This window comes from Anomaloglossus baeobatrachus, chromosome 7 (assembly GCF_048569485.1).
Source record: "Anomaloglossus baeobatrachus isolate aAnoBae1 chromosome 7, aAnoBae1.hap1, whole genome shotgun sequence".
Taxonomy (NCBI): domain Eukaryota; kingdom Metazoa; phylum Chordata; class Amphibia; order Anura; family Aromobatidae; genus Anomaloglossus; species Anomaloglossus baeobatrachus.
In genome coordinates this window covers 234,697,083-234,718,161 of record NC_134359.1, presented here as the reverse complement: position 1 = coordinate 234,718,161, position 21,079 = coordinate 234,697,083, and the positions used below count along the sequence as shown (strand labels likewise).

The 21,079-nt window shown below is 42.8% G+C and overlaps 1 protein-coding gene across 3 annotated transcripts in view; it reads left to right on the top strand.

Moving 5' to 3' along the window:
* Positions 1 to 21,079, top strand: part of SNX29 (sorting nexin 29) — a 584,130-nt gene that overhangs the window by 416,187 nt on the left and 146,864 nt on the right. For all 3 annotated transcript variants that reach the window (XM_075317954.1, XM_075317953.1, XM_075317955.1), the window contains exon 19: positions 9,077 to 9,217. In XM_075317954.1, the coding sequence (XP_075174069.1) occupies positions 9,077 to 9,217 (141 nt within the window). The remainder of the gene's footprint in view (positions 1 to 9,076; positions 9,218 to 21,079) is intronic.

Below are 21,079 nucleotides of genomic sequence, written 5' to 3'. Positions count from 1 at the left end.
CTGTCCTGTAGTGATCTGGCTCGTCTAAAAGTGATCTGTGGTCTTTCTGGTACCAGATTACCAATGTCAAGGTCCATCTTCAAGATGGACCAATGTCTCTCCAATACCTCTCTCATGGCCCTTGATCCATTATTGAATGTTGTGATAAACCGAACTAAGTCGGTAACGTCATCCTGTTTAGGTGGTGGATATAACAGAGATGGCCTACTGATCTTATCAACCTCTTCACGTGCCTTTTTTATGACAGCGATTGGATAACCCCTCTCGCGAAATCGATCCTCAAGGTCGTTAAACTGCAGCACACATTTCTCTTTATTGGAACAGTTTCTTTTTATCCTAGAAAATTGCCCCTTGGGGATGCCCCTCTTTTGGGACAGCGGATGACTGCTCTCCCACCGTAGCAACGAATTTGTCGCCGTCTCTTTACGGTGGGTACTAGTGGTAATACATCCGTCATCAGTCCTTTCAATGAGGACATCCAGAAAGGGCAATCTGGACTCGCTAGCCTCAAATGTGAAAAACAAGCCTAGGTTATTACTATTCAACTCATTCACAAAACAAGATAATTCATTTTTAGTGCCCTTCCACAAGACAAGAATGTCGTCGATGAACCTGCACCATAGCAGGATTTTGTCTGTGGGTAGGTTGGAATCGCCTCCAAAAGCAATAGTCTCCTCCCACCAGCCCAGGGTTAAGTTAGCATATGATGGTGCACAGGGACTGCCCATTGCAGTCCCCCTGAGCTGGTGGTAGAGTTGACTGCCAAAAGTAAAAAAAATTCCGTGTCAGGCAAAATTCCAAAATCTCCAATAAAAAGGCATTGTGTTCCTTAAACTGTCTTCCGCGACTTTTTAGAAAGTGTGCTGCAGCTTTTAGACCCACCTCATGTTTAATTGAGGAATATAAAGATTCCACGTCGGAACCAACCAAGATGACATCGTCATCCAGTGTAATACCTTCAAGCTTTTTCAAGAGGTCGGTTGTATCCTTCAAATAAGAGTTGAGGGAAGAGACAAAAGGCTTAAGGAGTTCATCTACATAAATTCCCAAATTCTGAGTAAGACTACCCACCCCTGATACTATCGGTCTTCCTTTCAATGGGTTTCATCTGAATGTTTATCATGAGGGTGACATCAATCAAATTACTTTTCAAGGGATTGATGTTGTTTCCCCATTGAAGCGAGGGGGGGACTGGGATAAAAAAATCCTCCAAAAAGAATGTAGATGGATTTTTCGACTCAAAACGGTCCATCCCCATGGTCTCAACGAATGTATTTCCTATGCACCCTTTTTGTGAGATTAGTCTCTTAATGATAGATAGGAGGGATAGCCACCGAACGAGCGGGGGCGCCATTCACCGCCCTAATAGGGTGCCGACCTCCGCAGCCAGGCAGGGCTAGAATCATTAGACTAGCATAGCAGGTGATTGAGTTGTTAGTTTCTTGTACTGTCTTTCCATCTTTTATATTCATTTTTTGCATCTAATGCCAGGCCCCTCCTATGAGTCATTTATGATGGCTCCTTTCACCCCCTATTCCCATGCTCAGGTATCCAGTGTCAATCCCTAAATGCCTCTCTCAGGACCATTATAATGATCCATTACTGATGTTTAGAATTGGTTGGTCTATTATCCGCCACTACCTGTTGTTTTATGAGAGCTTCCTTTTTATCTCTGCACCGGTATCCATACCAATTTTTTGTTTTGCATAATTTCGAAAACAGGACTATGTCATCTGGTACACTAGGCGGTTACGCCCGTTATTAAAATCGTTGGTTTTTCTGATTATCCCCTTTGGGTGATGTACGGCTAATGCCCATCACCCATATCTTTATATGTCAGGGTCAGTCCGATCACGGACCTAGCGCATGCGCACTGGTGCGGTGCACATTGCGCTATCCCTACCTAAGAAAAGAAGGGGGCGGACCGCTGGGCGTCTTGCACGCCCATCCTCGTGTCATACTGACACGGGGAGCGCGCCGGAAGGTTCTGATGACCACTTCCTGTGGGACGCAATAGCGTTCCACGGATGCGTTCCACCGGGCGGAAGTGGTGGGCGCGGTGACGGAAGTGATGTCAGACGCCAGGCGGCAGAGTGATCATTTAAAAATATTGTGCTTCTAAACGGCGGTGCACGGCATACAGGACTAACGCCGTGACCGCCTGGTGAGTCACTTTGCTTTTTCTTCTATGGTTCCTTGTATATGGAGGGAGGATTATGTTTGGAGGGCTGCAACTAAAACCCTCTTATTTCGTTATAGATAACCCAGTTTAGGTCTACTCCTTTAAGCTCCCCTGATGAATGATACACAGGAAACGCGTCGGGAGGAGAAGTGGGTCTATTCATAAGGGGTCCTAGACCGTTTTGATGAAGGTCTTTTTGGATTACGCCGAATATGATGACACACTGACACTCTGGGAAACAGGACACCAGGATTTGGGTGAGATTGTTCCCTGATAGAGAGTATCAGGTTAACCTATGGTGATTGCATCCCTGGTTATTGTTTTTCAGTATCAACCGGTTGTGAAATAATCATTAATTACACTGGTAGCTGGGGTCTAATTAGGACTTCTTGCTATTATTTTGCTGGTGGTTAATAATCTGATGGATGACGCTGCTGTTAGTGATATCAACAGAGTGTGAATAAGCAGCTGTGTTATATAAACTGCACATCCGGTTGATTAGTTCATATTGCTATAACACCAATTGTATTTAAGGTGTGTCTGCTACCTCACAGGGTCTGCTGGTTTCCCCTTGAAGTTGGGAGAATTCCAGCAGGTGATTCATTCCCTGCATTTATTTTTATGCATAGGCAAGGTGATCCTTCCCTATTTTTAGAGGAATTAATAAAAGTTATATTTTAGGTATTATGCTGTATTTCAGGATTTTCATATTGATATACCATACCAGTGGCTGCATTACATGAGGTAAAACATGTCTATAAACAGGCAGGGGCAGGAAAATGTTTACCTCACAGAAATAATCAGCTGAGATATCATACTGTCCAGTCGGTATATTCTCTTTTGCATCCTCCCCTGCCTATGAGCTTTGGCAAAATCAGACCATATCACTGTACTGTATGGTCAGACACATGATAATGAACACAGTTGGGCCAGATTTATAAGAGTATCTTATTTTTAAATATTTTTTTAACACCTCTAATTCTAGAACTTATTACACAAAAGTAAGAGGTGATTTTTATTGCTAAACTCCTAAAAAATTCCATCATGTAGAGTTTTTATTTATTTAGACTTTATTCTCAAGAGACTTAACTATAAGGATGGTCAATATGTGGTGATCTGAAAAGTTCTCTTTGCTCCTTGGGCAGGAAGGAGGATACACGAAAAACCCATGCTTTTTTTTGTGAATGGGTCAGCCGGGATAGGACTCCTCACTGGAGCCAAAAAAGTTGGCCAACTAGAACATCTTTGCAACGTGGACTCAAGAACATAGTTGCAAAAAGTATAGTTGATCCCACTAAAGTCCTCCTGCAACCATTCCACATTAAGAGTGGACTAATTAAGCAGTTTGTGAAAACTCTACTGAAAGGAGAGACTTTTAATTACCTGTGTACCAAGTTTAAGGGTTTATCCAAAGCAAACCTGAAGGAAGATATTTTTATGGGTTTGGATATCCAGAAACTCATGAAGGATGGCGTGATCAAAACACAAATTAAAGCTATTGAGAAAAAAGCTTGGGATTCTTTTTAAAGAAGTTGTGAAGATGTTTCTAGATAATAACAAAGATCTAAAATTTAAGTCCATCATGCAAGACATGCTGAAACGTTTCAAAGTCCTGGGTTTTCTGATGAATTTGACATTACGTTTTTTACATTCCCATTTGGACTACTTACCTGAAAACCTTGTTGCTCTTAGCGAAGAGCAAAAAGAAAGATTTCATCAGGATATCAAGGAGATGGGACGATGACACCAAGGAACGTAAACATGAAGGGGGATGACTGATAGATGCTTTTATGGAGAAGATCCACAGGTTTTATAAGAGAAAAGGGATGAAGAGAAGCTTTGAAGAGAAAAGGAAGAGGTGCAATAATTAATTTCCAATACAGTTGCAGAATGAATGTTCAATATTTTTTCTATATAATATTTTGTACATGATTTTGGCCAGAATACATATTTTTTTACTGTGCATATAAGAATCTGATATTGGATTTGAGAAAAAATTCAGAAAACCAAATTTATCGTCCCAAGATCTAGTATTCCAAACTAGCACTGTTCCGCAATACTGTGTACCCAACCCAGGCATCATGTCACGGGGTATGTGATGGCGGGACAGGTGCCCCTAGGCTGACCCTCAGCTCTCAGACTTGAGTCCCTGTGCTCTCCCTTATCTCAGAGTAGGTTTGCTGGTAACCAGGTCCAAGCCCTCAGCGTGACCCTAACTACTGTCTGAGCCCTGCTCTTACTACCCCTCTCCCACACCCTTAGGGCAGGTAGGAAAACACAAAGACAAAACCCCACAAAATGACACAGACAAGGGACAACGTAAACTTGTACACAAGCACTCAAATCACACAGGAGAGAGAATATGTGTACTGGGAAACTCTGAAAAAGGGGGAGGAAATAACGCACAACAGGGGAACACTCACACCACTCTGAAGCACAACACAAATTACCATTAACAGGAAAGTCACCGGGATCACTGGAGCTAAAGCTGACACTATCATCGGCACCTACAGGAAGGAAGCCATGCATTAAATAAAGAGGAGCCAGCTGCACGAGGCAATTAGCAACCTGAGCTCTTAGGTCCTGCTCACCAGTCTGCAGTAATTAACTCCTGCAGAGCTGAAGACCAGGTAACCTGAACCAGCCAACGCCTGGCTCTGGCTGAACAATCCAGAAGCCTCAGGTTGCATGTCACATTCTGTGGTGTGATTAGAGTCTGACGATGCCGTGCCAGCAGGTGTGTTCAAAGCCGAACATCGCATGATACATCACCACTGATCGGCTGCTGGCTACAAATTCTGTCCAATCATTTCTCCCTGGAGTGGCGCTCATCGAGGAGGAGAATATAGGTTTTTTTTGTTTTCTTACACCTCCCTGGCCCTATTAAGATTAACTTGTTTATCAGTATACAGCCCCCTTAAACCACAACATCTAAGGCTGTTACATTGCAATTTTGCCACACGTCGGTTGCTTTGTTGGGCTTCCATCGGAAGTCCTGAAAACCTATACCCCTTTTTTAAGTGAGCCCATAGAAATGCAGTTGACCACGTTTTTGTGCTCATCTGAAAAAGGCAGGTATTGCTGAAAATGAGGTCAGACCGAGCACAAAGTCACTCTGCATCATTAAAGTCAGATGATGCACCAAAATCCCATATTACAAGACTTCAAAGCCCCAATGGACGCAGTGATGTATGGGTAAAACGATATGTGAACCTGGCCTAATTCTTTTGTTTCTCCGATATCTGGTAGCCTCTTACTTCACGCTCCCTGTGCTTGCTTAGATGAGACACCTGTTGGCCAAACGAGCACAGGGCTGACCTCTATCTAACGCGTGTGGCCCACTTTATGCCTTTGAGAGCCATTAAACTCTCCCTGTGCATTGAAAAATGACCTTCAGTATCTATAACGCTGGTAACAATTTTTCTATTTTGCTTGACATCTTGTATTTTAATATTCTTGATCCCTTCGGTAACAATGGAACATTCAGTTGCCACATTTAATAGTTAACCGGCTGGACAGCTCATTGACAGCCTAATTTTAAATTTAGATTATTTATCTTACTCCCACCGAATAAAATTTTTAATGATGGCCTATGTCCGATAAAAAACAAACAAACAACGTATAGAGTAATTTTTGCCTCCATATCAAATTCTACCGATATTTTCACACTTTTGCTAATTAAAACAAAAGAGCTCGTAAAATAACCTCCCATGTGGAATGTCTCTCAAGGTCTCAACTGCTGTGAATCTTCATTATCCTTCAAATTACCCTTGTAGTGGAGCTATCGGCCATTATCCACGCTTTTGTATAATGTTGGCTTCATTAAGGTGCTAATACATCTTCAATAGCCGGTGGGTGAAGGTTTATTCCGCTTTCAGCTATTTCATTCAAGCCCCCATACTCGCCTTGTGGATATGTTCTCAGTAAAGAAAGGGGAGTAGGCCACTGCGAGGCGCCTCTATGCACATTATTTGCTCTTCATTTTTAGCGCACATTAATCTAAGGCTATATTCACACTTGCGTTTTAAAATTTTGCTTGTCTTTTCCACTTAAAAGAACAGACAAATAAAATGAATTTATATATATATATATATATATATATATATAATCTCAAAACCCGTGGCATAAATGACGCAGACAGAAGGGTAGGGGCGCCATTGATTATTAGAGGGACTGTTTGGGTTTTGTTATGTTTGTTTTTTAGAAAAAGTTCTGCTTTATGGATGGGGGGGGGAAGGTTCAATCTAAGAGCAATGAAACATAATGGAAACCAGACAAACTCCATTATAATAAGTGACGCACCTCTTCTTCCATTTCCGAGTTATACAATGGTTACGCTTTTGACATTAATTCTGTTTGGGCTTTGCATATAAGGAGTTCTTAAAGGGGGGATTCTGGGTCTTTAATATTGATAACCTGTTTGTGTGGTTGGTGACCTACTGGCACCACCATTGATCAGTTGTTTGGGGTCACAGGTGTATCACAGTTGACAGACAGACAGCCCTGTGTTGTCCACTTGCAAAAGGTTGCTGTGTTTGGCTGCACAAACTACTCCTTGATATTCCATCCTTTCCTCTGTGGTTCAAATGGAGTTTTGTGTGGCTTCTCTTTCCGCTTTCATGCAGAGGAAAAAATCCAGCATCAGAAGGAGAAAAAGTAGTAATAAAACTTGAACTTTATTGAATCCATTAAAAACAGGATGCAACACGCATGGAAGCTGGGGACACACAGTGAAACACAGGACTATCCTACGCGTTTCAACCTTGCGGTCTTAGTCATGGATAGTTTGGTATCTCCAGAATGGGAAATTTAAGACTATGCAGAAAAAGGGGCGTCATAGGTGCTAATTAGAAACAAACATTCACAAAGCTGTGCACTCGTTTAAAATCATGAAAAAAAAGCACAATGAGAACCACAATGTGATTTACAAACAGAGACACCAAAAAACATAAGTGGACACAAATTAATGAAAAAAAAGAAAAACAAAAGGAGAAATATATTAAAAAAAGTTGTATATATATATACATGAGAACACGAAATAAAAAATGGATGTATATGTATTCATAATAAAACCTTTATGTCCATGTATATCAGATATAAAGAAGCAAAAAACAAGATTTATTTATGCACCTGCATAGATATGTACGAATACCCAGGCACGCATCTATGCGGATATATAGACATGAACGCCTGAGTGCAGGATTATAGGAAATAAAAGCGTTTTATTGAGAGAAAAAATTGTATATATGTGCCTACCCAATAAATATTGAAGCTATGAAAAAGCCTTATTTTTAATTTTGATATTAAGTACCCTGTTGATTTATTATGTTGGTGAGGGTTAACAAAATTTTATGTGAAATGTTTTCACTCTTGTGAAATCGCAGGTGCGGCTCACCACGGCCAGACACTCAAAAACACCGCAGAAAAAACTGCTATGCGGTAGGTATGTGGCCGCAATGGGGAACCGCAACTACGGCAATGTGTATCAAGACTGAAAAAATCTTGAAGTATATTTGTTAGAAATCTAAGCTTGCCTTAATACAACAAATTAATTTGCAGCATGCATCAAAGTAGAAACATGAATATATAAAAAAAAAAAAAAAAAAAAAAGAGATGGGAGGAAAATAGAAATATATTTTATCAAATGTATCGAGGGCCATAAAAATAATGATAATGTAGTTTTGGCCAGGTCGTAAATACGGCTCGTTAAAAACGGAACCCAAAGCACACTGCAGCAAAGGCTGCAGTGTGATTAATACGGCCACGACAGGAACCGCAACAGCAATCTGATACATATCCACACCATCAAAATGCAACAAACCAATCGTTCCATAATTAGAGGGAATAGTGTGTCATCCAAAATTTAATGGGAATGTTTTGTATGTATGTATAAATTTGAAAAAATGTAATAAATGTTTATGTAGTTTGTTTATAAAATTGTATGTATGTGCCTCCCAATAAATATTGAAACTATAAAAAAGCCTTATTTTTAATTTTAATATTAAGTACCCTGTTGATTTGTTATGTTGGTGAGGGTTAACAAGATTTTATGTGAAATGTTTTCACTCTTGTGAAATAGCAGGTGCGGCTCACCACGGCCAGACACTCAAAAACACCGCAGAAAAAACTGCTGTGCGATAGGTATGTGGCCGCAATGGGGAACCGCAACAACGACAATGTATATCTCTTTCTTCTCTTTCCGCTTTAGGACCCTGAGGAGATCTTTTCCTTTCAGCTTCTAATCATTATACCTCTCCCTCTGTGTCTTTATCTATCTAGGGACGTGAGAGGAACCAGTAGGTTTTATCAGGGGTCACCATCTCCCCCTCCCCTAGACATAGGCTTTCCCTCTTACCTCCCCTCCCTTTTCGCCATTCACTTGGTATTTCCCTATACTTAGCGTGATACTTGGATGGTCAGCAGTGAATCAAAAGTGGCAAAGCTCCTTACTGTAGTGGCCAAGAATGTGCACACATTAAGTATTTGCTGTGGATATTTCTGCATCAAAAAAAGTCTCTTTGCAGGAATAACGCTGGATAAAAAATCCAGGGGGCTGCAAAACCGCTGAAAGAATTCATTGCCGTTATAAAAACAGCTTCAAATCTGCAACAAAGAAAAGCAACATTTACATAAGATTTCAGAAATTTCATTAATTTTGCTGGGACAGTAAAATGCTGGGTGCTTTTGTGTGAAAAATGCACTGTGAAAAAAAAATGCAACATATGCAATCCCATTTATGTATTTTCTTATTAGTATAAATTACAAGGTTTTTTATTGTCAGATGTTGAATTTGCCTTTGTATTCTTTAACCCTTTTTATTTTCTCTGTATATTTTCTCTTTTAACTTAATAACTAAAGAATACAATAATCAACCTCATTTTTTTTTTCTTGAAGGTTTATGTAAGGATTAAGGATGATGAATGGAACATATATAGGAGATATGCTGAGTTCCGGAGTTTACATCACAAATTACAAAGCAAATATCCACATGTGAGAACCTTCCACTTTCCACCAAAGAAAGCCATTGGGAACAAGGTATTTCTTTACTAAGAATTCAATAACTGTATATAATTTAGTTTATTACCGCGGTTAATATTTTAAAGAAGTTTTTCAGGTAGAATGTAATAATTCCTCAACTCCATCCTGAAACTTTTTTTTTTTTATGTATAGCTCCCCTTTTTGTGGTTTATTTTTTCGATCCTGAACTTCCTGCCAACTCTCCCTATATGCCCCTAGACTGCATTTCCTACGAGACAAAGCTGAATCTGTCCCATCGCCCTCACACTCCCAGCGCCATCTCCTCTGGTAGAGTCGCAAGTTGATAAGATTACTTGTTTTGTGAGGATCCTGCCAATACAGCTTCTTTTTTCCCTCCATGTGCACATCCCCAGTCACTGTAATCTTGCCGAGGATCAATGTCTGTGCATGCCTTCCAACTTTGAAACACAGGAAAGATGGACATACAGTGCCGAGAACACCAGGCCAATTTCTATTTTACGCTAAACCACATCTTTAACACGGCAATGGTGTTTATATGTGCCCACACACAGATATATTGCTCCTAGTGAATATATATATATATATATATATATATATATATATATATATATATATATATATATATACACACATACACATACCCCTTATACAGTATGAAGCCCCCACATTCCATTCCCCTTACATAGCATGATGCCCCTCGGCAGTACTGTCACCCACACACAGTGTGAAGCCCTCCACATATATTTTCCCCCACAAATATTATGCACACAGTGCAATGCATATATCGGCACACAAAAAATGTATGATGCCTCACTGTGCAATCACCCAAATTCACTCCCCTACACAGAATGATGACCACCACATTCCCCTACATATATATTATGATGCACGTATAGCCCCACATACACACAGTATGATGCCCCCACAGTCCCACCCATACACACTACATTTCTTCTCACGGCATGATGCCTCCACGATACATCTCCCCACACACAGTACAATGCACCCACAGTTCCCCATATACAGTATAAAGTTTCAAACTACATTTCCCCATGCACTGTGATGTTCTCCGTCGCCATTCACAGTATGATACCACTACACAAAGTATGATGTCCCCATAGTATATTCCCACACATAGTATGATGCCTCCACAACTTGTCCCCCCCCAATACGAAGCTTCTCATTTCCCCAAACACAGTATAATGCCCTCTTCAGCTCCCCAAACACCGAAACACCATATAATGCCCCACATCTCCCCAAACACAGTATAATGCCTCTCAGCTCCCCAAACACAGTATAATGCCCCCTCATGTCCCCAAACACAGTATAATGCCTCTCAGCTCCCCAAACACAGTATAATGCCCCCTCATGTCCCCAAACACAGTATAATGCCTCTCAGCTCCCCAAACACAGTATAATGCCCCCTCATGTCCCCAAACACAGTATAATGCCTCTCAGCTCCCCAAACACAGTATAATGCCCCCTCATGTCCCCAAACACAGTATAATGCCTTTCAGCTCCCCAAACACAGTATAATGCCCCCTCATGTCCCCAAACACAGTATAATGCCTTTCAGCTCCCCAAACACAGTATAATGCCCCCTTCAGCTCCCCAAACACAGTGTAATGCCCCCTCATCTCCTCAAACACAGTATAATGCCCCCTCAGCACCCCAAAGACAGTATAATGCCCCCATTCAGCTCCCATAACACAGTATAATGCCCTCAATCCCCCCTGCACTGAATGATGATCATCACTGTCCTCACATATATAATGACCCCACATAGGCACTATACTTGCCTGTCACTTTCCTGTTTGCTGATCCTGTGTTACTTGCATTTGCTACTAGTATAGGCAGAGTCTTCAAACCTGCCAAGACCTTCAGCATAAGTGAGAATTTCACCTTCAGGCTCTATTTAAACAGAGGGAGATGCCAGGATCTATCAAGTCCTTGCTGTATCATTATATTCAGCTGTATCTGTTTTCGGAGGACACAGATGGAGCTGAAGGCGAGACATATCCTCCATCTCACGGGACAGTGCATCAGCTCTCCAAACTCTGGACTGTCCCTCTGGAAACAGTGATCTTCTGGCCAGGACAAACTGTAAGAGCTGCAGCTGATCAGTGACCTCTGACTGTAGTGCTCATGCGATGTCCCCACCGTATATTAATCGCACTGGGTGGTGAGTATTGTTTTTTGGGGGTATATTTTAAGTACCTCCCTAGGCCCATTAATAAGGGGGCTGGCCATACTGGGCTACCCCCCCCCCCCAACCTTTCAAGGATCCACTTCTAGTGTTGGCAAACAAAGAAGCATATGCAAAAACTGTAGCAAAAACCTAAAAGTATACCCTTCCTTTCTATACGCTCTTTTTGGGACTCCCCTTCGTAGGTTATAATGTATACTTTGCCTTGATATGTGCCAGCCATATATTACATAGGAACCTGGCCAGAGACAATCAGCTGATCACCCTGGCGGCTTTTATATTTCACCATTTTAATTGCCCTTTTTGGAAAACATTGAAATTCACATCTGAATATGTAAAATGAAGTAAATTATACATATTTCCGCACAGGGAGAATATTTCTTTCAGTAACTGCTGAACAGACATTAGTGAGATATGGTAAATGTATTAGTTTGCCATCATGAGAAAATCATATTACTGATCTGCCTGTGAAGCAGCAGCGCGGCGGTATGGACGTGTTACTTGTTCTTCCAGTTCGTGTCTCTTACATTATTAAAGGAATCAATGTTTTCCTTGTGCACTAAACATTTTGCAGTCACCCACAGTGTGAAAAAGACCTGTCGTTACAATAACTTTTATTTCCCGTGTAATTAAGACAGACGTGGTCGCTTGACTCACTGTACATTATGCTATTCACACTCTCAGGAGCCGGTGTATGTCGTTAGTTTCTTGGTTTCTTCTTAAGGGTTTATTCCCATCTCCCAAGATCCTATCCCAATGTGTAGTAGGTGCAGCGTCGGACTGGCTACCAGAGAAATCTCCAGTAATGCCAGGCCTGGATTGAGGTACCTGCATTGCACTCCGGAGCTCTCACCCGAGCTCTGGCGTGCAGCCGAGACTGTACCGCGAGCGCCGAGTGATTGATTCCCCGGCGCTTGCAGTTCAGTTTATGACAGCTGCAGACATGTCGGGGTGATCTCCGGTGCTCTCACCTGAACTCCGGAGATCAGCCCGGCCTGTCTGCAGCTGTCATAAACTGAACCGCAAGCGCCGGGGAATCAATCACTCGGCGCTCGCAGTACAGTCTAGGCTGCACTCTGGAGCTCAGGTAAGAGCTTTGGAGTTCAGTGCAGGTACCTGAATCCAGGCCTGGCATTACTGAAGATTCCTCCAGTAGGCAATCCGACGCTGAGTAGGTGTAATAATAATATTACCAAATACCCTCAATTAAAAATGTAAAACAGTTCTCCTGATATAGCCATGTCTTTTACCTCATGTGCAGGGCATTACAGTAGCTTAGATATCCAAGGTTACTATATGAGTAGACGTCACCATGGATAGGTAAGCTGCAATGCCCTGCACAATGAGGTAAGAGACATAGCATATCAGGAGAACTATACATTTCTAATTGGAGGTATTTGCTAATATTATTATTATTATTAACCCACTACATGTTGGTAAGGGAATACTCCTTTAAGGGTCTTTTCCTACCTAATATCTTTATTATGATGGGTGATAAATATTTTGATTGTTGGTAATCTGTCTGCCAGGAACTTCAATGATCCAGTCAAAGAAAGGGACAGAGTCCCAAAACATTCTGTTTAAATGTATTGACGGTGTGCGTTTGACAACCTCTGCAGTCTCCTGAATGGATCTGACAAATTTGGCTATTTATTTAATATTTCTAATAAGGGAGCTGAAAAGGTCTTCTACTTAAAGAGGACCAACCACCAGGATTTTCCTATATAAACTAAAGCCAGGGCTATACTGGTGCTATCATGCTGATTCTATACATACCTTTAGTTGTGAGATCGGATGTATACTTTCTGAAATACAGGCAAGTAAAGTTTGTGAAATGCACTGTTATTTGATGATAGGTGCTGGAGAATATCCAATAGGTGGGTCGGCTTTGCTAGTTATTTCTGCCCCTGTCTGCTGCCTGCCTGTCCTCCGCTGTCTCTGTTATTACAGTGGGAAGGAATGAAAGGGGGGTGGAATGACAGGCAGGCAGACAGGCGCGGGAATAACTAGCAAAACCCGACCCACCTATTAGATATTTTGTAATTTTTATCAATCAAATAACAGTGAATTTCACAAACTTTATTTGCTTATACTTTAGAAAGTATACATCCGATCTCACAACTAAAGGTATGTATAGAATCAGCATGATAGTGCCAGTATAGCACTGGCTTTAGTTTATATAGGAAAATCCTGGTGCTTGGTTCCCTTTAAGACACCTTTCTTTTTTGCTAGATAAGTGTTGCTTCAAAAAGCACTTCCTGCCTTGTAGGCAAGACTACGGTTAAATATTTATTTTGGTCTGAGGAGAATGACTGTACAGGTCAGTGTAGCGGGTGCCACTCTGTTATACTGCGGAGTGTAGGGCACAGCGCCGTAGGAGTGGATTGGACGGTCTCCTTTACCACCTTTTCCCCCAGCACATCAATGTATGAGGTGACTGGAGTGGGATTGGCTGAGTGCAGTAAGCACTGATCCAAGAGGTGATTGTCCTCTAACCCCACCCCTCCCATGCTGGGGCAGCAGAAACCGCTTGGCTCCGGAGCCAATAATCATACACCCCTTCTCCTCGTTAGTGCCCACATCACACTGTACAGGGCTTTGATGTGGGCGCTGCTTATAAGTGCATCAGGAACCGCTTTTTACTACACTCATCCGTCATCCCACAACCCCCGGCTGCTGAATGCCGAACACCTTGTTCTCTACAGTATACACAACTAGACTGTCATGTCCCCCCCATTGACTCACATATACAGTGCTTTGCTAAAGTATTCGGCCCCCTTGAATTTTTCAACCTTTTCCCACATTTCAGGCTTCAAACATAATGATACAAATTTTAATGTTATGGTGAAGAATCAACAAGTGGGACACAATTGTGAAGGTGACCGAAATGTATTGCTTATTTTAAACTTTTGTAAAAAATAAATAACTGAAAAGAGGGGTGTGCAATATTATTCGTCCCCTTTACTTTAAGTGCAGCAAACTCAGAAGTTCATTAAGGATCTCGAAATGATCCAATGTTGTCCTAAATGACTGATGATGATAAATATAAGCCACCTGTGTGTAATCAAGTCTCCATATAAATGCACCTGCTCTGTGATAGTCTCAGTGTTCTGTTTAAAGCGCAGATAGCATCATGAAGACCAAGGAACACAACAGGCAGGTCTGTGATACTGTTGTGGAGCAGTTTAAAGCAGGATTTGGTTACAAAAAGATTTCCAAAACTTTAAACATCCCAAGGAGCACTGTGCAAGCAATCATATTGAAATGGAAGGAGTATCATACCACTGCAAATCTACCAAGACCCGGCCGTCCATCCAAACGTTCATCTCAAACAAGGAGAAGACTGATCAGAGATGCAGCCAAGAGGCCCATGATCACTCTGGATGAACTGCAGAGATCTACAGCTGAGGTGGGAGAGTCTGTCCATAGGACAACAATCAGTCGTACACTACACAAATCTGGCCTCTATGGAAGAGTGGCAAGAAGAAAGACATTTCTCAAAGATATCCATAAAAAATGTCGTTTAAAATTTGCCACAAGCCACCTGGGAAACACACCAAACATGTGGAAGAAGATGCTCTGGTCAGATGAAACTAAAATGGAACTATTTTGGCACAATGCCAAACTATATGTTTGATGTAAAAGCAACACAGCTCATCACCCTGAACACACCATCCCCACTGTGAAACATGGTGGTGGCAGCATCACGGTTTGGGCCTGCTTTTCTTCAGCAGGGACAGGGAAGATGGTTAAAATTGATGGGAAGATAGAGCCTAATACAGGACCATTCTTGAAGAAAACCTGTTGGAGTCTGCAAAACACTGGGACGGAGATTTTTCTTCCAACAAGACAATGATCCCAAACATAAAGCAAAATCTACAATGAAATGGTTCACAAATAAACGTATCCAGGTGTTAGAATGGCCAAGTCACAGTCCAGACCTGAATCCAATCGAGAATCTGTGGAAAGAGCTGAAATCTGATATTCACAAACGCTCTCCATCCAACCTCACTCAGCTCCAGCTGTTTGCAAAGGAAGAATGGGCAAGAATTTCAGTCTCTCGATGTGCAAAACTGATACATACCCCAAGCGACTTCCAGCTGTAATTGCAGCAAAAGGTGGTGCTACAAAGTATTAACTTAAAGGGGCCGAATAATATTGCACGCCCCAATTTTCAGTTATTTATTTTTAAAAAAAGTTTATGCAATAAATTTTGTTCAACTTCACAATTGTGTCCCACTTGTTGTTGATTTTTCACCATAAAATTAAAATATTTATCTTTATGTTTGAAGCCTGAAATTTGGGAAAAGGTTGAAAAATTCAAAGGGGCCAAATACTTTCGCAAGGCGTTGTATAAATGGCTTAAGGTTTCTTTACATGCTACGAGATCGCTAAAGCGATCTCGTTGGGGTCGCGGAATTTGTGACGCACATCCAGCCACTTTAGCGATGTCGTTGTGTGACACACCTATGAGCGATTTTGAATCGTTGCAAAAATGTTCAAAATCGCTCATCGGTGACATGCCCCCCTCTTCCCAATTATCGTTGCTGCTGCAGTAACTATGTTGTTTGTCGTTCCTGCGGCAGCACACATCGCTATGTGTGACGCCGCTGGAACAACAAACATCTCCTTACCTGCGTCCACCAGAAAAGGAGGAAGGAAGGAGGTGGGCGGCATGTTCCGGCCGCTCATTTCTTCCCCTCCTTTTCTATTGGGCGGCGGTTCAGTGACGCTGCTGTGACGTCGCTGTGACGCTGAACGAACCGCCCCCTCAGAAAGGAGGCAGTTCGTCGGTCACAGCGACGTCGCTGCACAGGTATGTTAATGAAGATAATGTTCGCTTCGGCAGCGATCACCACATATCGTGCCACCGACGTGGCGGGTGCTATCACAGATAGCACAGATTTCCACTGGTCTAATGTCCATTCCTTTGTGTTCTTTAGCCCAAACAAGTCTCTTCTGCTTGTTGCCTGTCCTTAGCAGTGGTTTCCTAGCAGCTATTTTACCATGAAGCCCTGCTGCACATAGTCTCCTCTTAACAGTTGTTCTAGAGATGTGTCTGCTGCTAGAACTCTGTGTGGCATTGACCTGGTCTCTAATCTGAGCTGCTGTTAACTTGTGATTTCTGAGGCTGGTGACTCGGATAAACTTATCCTCCGCAGGTGAGTCTTGGTCTTCCTTTCCTGGGGCGGTCCTCATGTGAGCCTTTGTAGCGTTTGATGCTTTTTGCCACTGTACTTGGGACTTGGGACACTTTCAACGTGTTCCCAATTTTTCGGATCGACTGACCTTCATTTCGTAAAGTAATGATGGCCACTCGTTTTTCTTTACTTAGCTGCTTTTTTTCTTGCCATAATACAAATTCTAACAGTCTATTCAGTAGGACTATCAGCTGTGTATCCACCAGACTTCTGCACAACACAACTGATGGTCCCAACCCCATTTATAAGGCAAGAAATCCCACTTATTAAACCTGACAGGGCACACCTGTGAAGTGAAAACCATTTCCGGTGACTACCTCTGAGGCTCATCAAGAGAATGCCAAGAGTGTGCAAAGCAGTAATCAAAGCGAAAGGTGGCTACTTTGAAGAATCTAGAATATAAGACATATTTTCAGTTGTTTCACACTTTTTTGTTATTTCATTCCACATATGTTAATTCATAGTTTTGATGCCTTCAATCTGAATCTCCAGTTTTCAGAGTCATGAAAATAAAGGAAACTCTTTGAACTGTGTGTGTGTGTGTGTGTGTGTGTGTGTGTGTGTGTGTGTGTGTGTGTGTGTGTATGTGTGTATGTGTATGTGTATGTATATATATATATATATATATATATATATATATGTATATATGTGTATATATGTATATATTATAATATACATATACGCAGTGCCTCAAAAAAATTCATACCCTGTAAATTTTTGCAGGTGTAAGACCGCCACATTCAAATCTTGATAGGATAACATCTTGTTGTGCCCACTTCACCCATTTAACTCGTATATGTCAGATAGCAATATTTTAATGCCCATTAAAGCCTTTTTTGAAAATGTAAAATTGCAACAAGTGTTTCTTTCAATGACAGATTTGAAGTTAAATCTATTTTCCAAGGATTTTGTTCTAGACTGGAGCTGTGCTTGAGTTGAAAAAACTGTCAAGTAATATAAAAGAGAGATCTCACACTGATGAATTTTGCTATCTAATTTTACTATCTGTCGAAAAGTTGATATAATGAGATTATGTCAAATCACTCGTATATTATTCCTTATATATTAAAGTTTTAAACTACTCCAAATCTTAAAGTGTAGCCGTCGTTTTAATTTTTATTTAATTAATCAATAGTGCACATAAAAATAGGCAATATTTCTCAGTCATTATCAAAATTTTAAGGTAAGATCTGTATTCAGTGAAGACGTTCCCATTACTGAGATAGGAGAGGCTGTTGGTGCTGATGAGGTTCTATGATGGCGAGGAGCCGTAGTGTAGCTACCAGGGGAGCAATTTCCCCGGGCCCCGTACTTAGAGGGGCCCACCTACAGCTTCTGCTACTCTTAACTCTGCAGTAGAGAAGTACGGTAGTAAATCCGTCATTTGCTGGAGGGGGCGGGGTGATGCGAGGGCAGATCAGGCTGCAGTGAGAGAGCAGGAGAAAATGAAAGGAAAGCGCTGATTGGTGAAGCCTTCCACAGTAGCCCCCTGCTGACTGCTGATTCACCTATCAAAATGCAGATTGCTCGACTCACTCAGGAATCTGCCAGGAGCATGAAGGCAGCGCTGAGGAGGAGGAAGCTCTGCGCCTCCAGGGAGCAGCTGCGGATCAGTGACATATGCAGCTGCCAGACAGGATAGTGCGAGGACGGCAGCTCTGTTACATACTGCAGGCTGTGCTGCTGGTGAGTGGATACTCAGGACAGCTGTTCTCTGGGAGGTGATTGTTTCCTGTGAGGACTGGAGAACGTATGTCCTGTTCTCTATTCCATATCTGTGATGGAATCCCCCTCCCTTCCTGTGCAGTGCAAAGGACTTCAGGGTCCTGAAAGTCAGGAATAGCGTGACCTCAACCTGTGTCTAGACCTGATAGTGGGGGAGGGGGAGTTCAGGGATGTGCCTCTGCCTTGTCACTCTGTGCCACCACTGTATACGGACACCTGCTGTATGCTGCTCCTGTCCTGACACTGTACTGAACTGTAACCATAGGACAATGCCACCAGTCACAGTGACCCCATGACATCCTTGAAGGGTTTTTTCACTTTCAGTTAATCTTCGTCCAAGAGTTCACTTCAGTGTAAAAAAAAAATGTAAACCGTGCTGTCCTCACCATTCCTGGGTCTACTGCCGTTCTCTGCCGCTGGTGTCTGTCATTGACCATTTCGCTGACATCACGATGACAGTGCAGCAGCCAATCAGTGAGCTCCACAGCTCCATGTAAACCGACCGCCCCACTCAGAGCTGCTGAGCTCACTGATTGGCTGCTGCACTGTCATCATGATGTCAGCGAAATGGTCAATACCAGACCCTGTTGTTTCCCAGTCTGTACCTCACATGTAAATTTACCATTGCGGGTTTATCTGTGAGTTAGTAGACCTCATCATGTGGATGGTTATCAGTATGGGGCATGGGGGGGCAGTACAGCAGGGCATGTGCTGGGTGTGCAGCGCAATAAGTGGCCACAACATTAGACATTACACAGAACCTCACTGTAGAGACCTGGCACTTGTGCTCGCTGACATCTCTCTGGGGCCTCATTCTGATGTCTGTTTTTCTCATACAAGTTTTATCCGTGTTTCTCACAGATAGAACCCCTACCTATGAGAGTCTATGGAGCAGATCACAGATAGAGCCTGTACCTATGATAGTCTATGGGGCTGATCACAAATAGAGCTCATACCTATGAGAGTCTAAGGGGATGATCACAGATAAAGCCCGTACCTATAACAGTCTATGGGGCTGATCACAAATAGAGCCCATACCTATAATAGTCTATGGGGCTGATCACAGATAGAGCCCGCACCTATGAGAGTCTATGGGGCCGATCACAGGCCCATGTATTTGTGAAGACTTAGTGGTTCACACAAAATCACAGAGGTTTGTCAGATTTTGATCCAGATAATGCAAGTCTATGGATCCATGAAGAAATTTGAGGCGTTCAGATGCCGGCTGCTGTCCGTTTTTTAATGAGTATTTGATAAGAGAAACCGCCTAACGTTTTTTTTTATCCGAGAAAAACTGATGAAACTCTGACATAACTGATAACAAAAATTGTCACTGACCGAACTGATGACACATGGACTGTTATTTGTGTATGTGAAGACTCAGTGACGTGTCACTGAGCCCTCCATTTGGCCGGTGTGTTTTCGGCTGAGCGCTGTATGTGATAAAACAGACCTCGCACTGACAGCACACGGAGCCATGTTATTCAGTGGGGTCTTGCAGATGAGCAATTTTTTTTTCCACTAACCAAATTTGCGTGTAAAAAAAAAATTCCATCATGCACTTGTTTCTTCTGTGTGTGACGTCCGACTCGCTCATTCAAGTCTAATGCGGGCGTCATATGGTACGATATATTGGGCGATATGTCGTCGGGGTCACGTCGTAAGTGACGCACATCCGGCATCGTTTGATATATCGTAGCGTGTGATAGCTACGAGCGATGGTGAACGAGCAAAAATACTCATTTTATCGTTCCTCATTGACACGTCGCTCATTTTCAAAAAGTCGTTTCTTCTTCTGTGCGCCGGTTGTTCATCGTTCACGAGGCAGCACACATCGCTCCGTGTGACATCCCGGGAGCGACGAACACAGCTTACCTGCGTCCCGCGGCTCTCGACGGCAATGCGGAAGGAAGGAGGTAGGCGGGATGTTTACGTCCCGCTCATCTTCGCCCCTCCTCTGCTATTGGCCGGCCGCTGTGTGACGTTGCTATGACGCTGAACGTCCCTCCCCCTTCAGGAAGTAGATATTCGCCGCCCACAGCGAAGTCGTCCGGGAGGTAAATGCGTGTGACGGGGGGTTAACGACTTTGTGCGCCACGGGCAACTAATTGCGCGTGACGCACAAATGACAGGGGCAGGTACGATCGCTCGTGCAATCGCACGATAGATCGTCCCGTGTGACGCCCGCATAAGGCCAGGGTCAGACGAGCGTAGATCATGGGATGCGAACTGCTGATGACACTCTGCTCCGGCTTTGGCTATATTCACATTTCCGTTTTACATCAGTCACATGCGTTACTTGACACATGTGACTGATGCATTATACAACGGGTGACAAGAATTGGAATTCATTGTCATGAGAAAGCGGATTCTGTTGTAAAATGAGAGAGAGAATGATCAGCTGATCGTTCACAATAGCTGGCCGCCGGCTGTTGTGAACGATCAGCTGATCACTCTCAAAAGCCTGCGGCCGGGAGATCAGCTGATCGCTCTCATAAGCCGGCCACTGGCTTGTGAGAGTGATCAGCTGATTTTCCGGCGGCCGGCTATTGTGAACGATCAGCTGATCAGTCGAGCGGCAGATGCAACGCAAGGCCATCAGTCGCAATCCGCTGCTCATAAAAGTCTAGCTGAATCCCTAGCTACGCCTCTGGGGAGGAGTTATGGTCAGAGGGAGGAGCTATAGTCAGAGGGAGGAGCTAATGGCAGAGCTCCGCCCTCCTTTCTTTTCTATCTACATAGAACGTTATCAGCACCAACTGCAAT